Source organism: Numida meleagris, unplaced genomic scaffold (assembly GCF_002078875.1).
Source record: "Numida meleagris isolate 19003 breed g44 Domestic line unplaced genomic scaffold, NumMel1.0 unplaced_Scaffold609, whole genome shotgun sequence".
Lineage (NCBI taxonomy): Eukaryota > Metazoa > Chordata > Aves > Galliformes > Numididae > Numida > Numida meleagris.
This window is the reverse complement of record NW_018364824.1, coordinates 1,654-5,253: the sequence shown is the minus strand read 5'-3', so window position 1 is coordinate 5,253 and position 3,600 is coordinate 1,654. Positions and strand designations below refer to the sequence as shown.

Below are 3,600 nucleotides of genomic sequence, written 5' to 3'. Positions count from 1 at the left end.
GGACAGTGGAGGTCACTGCACGAAGGTTTCCTTGGAGCTACCTTGAGTTGGATGCACCGTGGCCAGCCATCCACCATCTGACACGTGGTCCCCTTCTTGCACTGGACGTTGCTGCAGGACAGCGGTTCGTGGGCGCATTTTGGCCGACCGTTGACCATCTTGCACACGGTGCCCGGGGAACAATGGATGTCCCCGCACGACGGCATGGGGCTGACACACTTGGGCCACCCGTCCAGCATCTTGCACGCCATCCCCTTTTGGCAACGGATGTCCTCGCAGCTCGGAGTTTTCTGGATGGCGGGCGCCTTGGTGGGGCCGCACCACGGCCAATCGTCGACCATGTGGCACACGGTTCCCTTCTGGCACTGGACGTCGTGGCAGGAGGGCGGGTTGTGGACGCAGTGGGGTTGGCCATCGGTCACCTTGCACGAGGTCCCTTTAGGACACGGGAAGTCCCGGCAGGGTTGTCCTGGGGACTCCTTGCTTTGGACGCACCGTGGCCAACCGTTGACTATTCGGCACTCCTCTCCCTTCTGGCATCGGACGGCGCTGCAGGAGGGAGCGGGGTGGACGCAGTGGGGCCATCCCTCTCTCATCTGGCACGTGGTCCTCTTGGGGCAGTGCACTCTACAGGAAGGTTGCGTTGGGGACGTCTTGCTCGGGATGCATTGAGGTGAACCGCCCTCCACCCGGCACACCGTCCCGCTGGCGCAGGGGATGTCGCGGCACGAGGGAGCCGGCGGCGGCGGCGGCGCTTCCCTGCGGAGGAGCAACTTGTGCACGCACTTGGGCCACCCCTCCACCATTTGGCAGCGCATCCCCTTCTGGCACCGAATGTCCCGGCAGCTCGGCGAGGCGTGGACGCAGCGCGGCCAGTCGTCCACCATCTTGCACCGCGTGCCCTCCCCGCAGCTCAGGTGACGGCACGAGGGCTTGGGGACGCAGCGTGGTTTCCCGGCCACCATCCGGCACCGCGTCCCTTCCTTGCAGGGGAACGTCCGGCACGTGGGGATGGGGACGCACTGGGGCCACCCGCCCGCCATCCTGCATCGCGTGCCGGCCTCGCAGTGGAAGTTGTCGCACGACGGCGACGGGACGCATTTGGGGACCCCGTCCACCATCTTGCACTGAGTCCCAGCGCCGCAGCGGGTGTTCTTGCACGAAGGCAGCGGGACGCACTGGGGCCACCCGCCCACCATCCTGCACGCCGTTCCTGCCTCGCATTGGAAGTTCTTGCAGGAAGGCAACGGGACGCACTTGGGCATCCCATCCACCATCTTGCATCGGGTTCCTTCACCGCAGCGGGTGTTCTTGCACGAAGGCAACGGGATGCACTGGGGGGACCCGTGCACCATCTTGCATTCTGTTCCTGCTTCGCACTGGGTGTTCTTGCATGATGGCAACGGGATGCATTGGGGGGATCCATGCACCATCTTGCATTCTGTTCCTGCTTCGCACTGGGTGTTCTTGCACGAAGGCAACGGGATGCATTGGGGGGAGCTGTGCACCATCTTGCATTCTGTTCCTGCTTCACAACGGGTGTTCTTGCAGGATGGCAAAGGAATGCACTGCGGTGATCCTTGCACCATCTTGCACTCTGTTCCAGCACCACAACGGGTGTTCTTGCACGACGGCAATGGGATGCACTGCGGTGATCCATGCACCATCTTGCACTCTGTTCCTGCTTCACAGCGGGTGTTCTTGCAGGAAGGCAATGGGATGCATTGGGGTGATCCATGCACCATCTTGCACTCTGTTCCAGCACCACAACGGGTGTTCTTGCACGACGGCAACGGGATGCATTGGGGTGACCCATCCACCATCCTGCACTCTGTTCCTGCTTCACAACGGGTGTTCTTGCACGATGGCAAAGGAATGCACTGCGGTGATCCATGCACCATCTTGCACTCCGCTCCTGCTTCGCACTGGGTGTTCTTGCATGATGGCAATGGGATGCACTGCGGTGATCCGTGCACCATCTTGCACTCTGTTCCAGTACCACAACGGGTGTTCTTGCACGATGGCAACGGGATGCATTGGGGTGATCCATGCACCATCTTGCACTCTGTTCCTGCTTCACAGCGTGTGTTCTTGCAGGATGGCAATGGGATGCATTGGGGTGATCCTTGCACCATCTTGCACTCTGTTCCTGCTTCACAATGGGTGTTCTTGCACGACGGCAATGGAATGCATTGGGGTGACCCATCCACCATCCTGCACTCTGTTCCTGCTTCACAATGGGTGTTCTTGCACGATGGCAAAGGAATGCACTGTGGTGATCCATGCACCATCTTGCACTCCGTTCCTGCTTCGCACTGGGTGTTCTTGCATGATGGCAATGGGATGCACTGCGGTGATCCGTGCACCATCTTGCACTCAGTTCCAGCACCACAACGGGTGTTCTTGCACGACGGCAACGGGATGCATTGGGGTGATCCATGCACCATCTTGCACTCTGTTCCTGGTTCACAGCGGGTGTTCTTGCATGACGGCAACGGGATGCATTGGGGTGATCCTTGCACCATCTTGCACTCCATTCCTGCTTCACAACGGGTGTTCTTGCATGATGGCAATGGGATGCACTGCGGTGATCCTTGCACCATCTTGCACTCCGTTCCTGCTTGACAGTGGGTGTTCTTGCACGAAGGCAATGGGATGCACTGGGGTGACCCGTCCACCATCCTGCACTCCGTTCCCTCATCGCAACGGGTGTTCTTGCACGAAGGCAATGGGACACACCTGGGCCGCCCGTGCAGCATCTGGCACCCGGTTCCAGCTTCACAATGGAAATCCTTACGTGAGTGCAATGGGACACACAAGGGCCATCATCCCGCACACCAATCCCAAATCACAACTGGTGTTCCCAGATGACGGCAATGGGATGCACTGGGACCTCCCACCCACCACCCCACACTCCGATCCCAAATCACAATGGAAATCCTTGTAGGATGGTAATGGGATGCACTGGGACATCCCACCCACAATCCCACGTTCCAATCCCAAATCACAACTGGTGTTCCCAGATGATGACAATGGGATGCACTGAGACCTCCCACCCACCATCCCACACTCCAATCCCAAAACACAATGGGAATCTTTGTAGGATGACAATGGGATGCACTGAGACCTCCCACTCACCACCACACACTCCGATCCCAAATCACAATGGGAATCCTTGTAGGATGGCAATGGGATGCACTGGGACATCCCACCCACCATCCCACACTCCGATCCCAAATCACAAGGGGAATCCTTGCAGCATGACAATGGGATGCACTGGGACCTCCCACCCACCATCCCACACTCCGATCCCAAATCACAATGGGAATCCTTGCAGGATGACAGTGGGATGCACTGGGACATCCCACCCACCACCCCACACTCTGACCCCAAATCACAACTGATGTTCCCAGATGATGACAATGGGATACACTGGGACCTCCCACCCACCACCCCGCACCCCGATCCCAAAACACAATGGGAATCCTTGTAGGATGGCAATGGGATGCACTGGGACATCCCACCCACAGTCCCATGTTCCAATCCCAAATCACAGCTGGTGTTCCCAGATGATGGCAATGGGATGCACTGGGACATCGC

General features: G+C 58.9%; 1 protein-coding gene across 2 annotated transcripts in view; it reads right to left on the bottom strand.

The window, feature by feature from the left end:
- Positions 1-2,889, bottom strand: part of LOC110391896 (zonadhesin-like) — a 16,936-nt gene extending 14,047 nt beyond the window's left edge. Inside the window, exon 1 of one of the 2 annotated variants that reach the window (XM_021383857.1) lies at positions 5-2,889. In XM_021383857.1, the coding sequence (XP_021239532.1) occupies positions 5-2,759 (2,755 nt within the window). In that variant the 5' untranslated portion in view covers positions 2,760-2,889. The remainder of the gene's footprint in view (positions 1-4) is intronic. The other variant, XM_021383856.1, reaches the window with a different exon arrangement.
- Between the last annotated feature and the right edge of the window lie 711 nt (positions 2,890-3,600).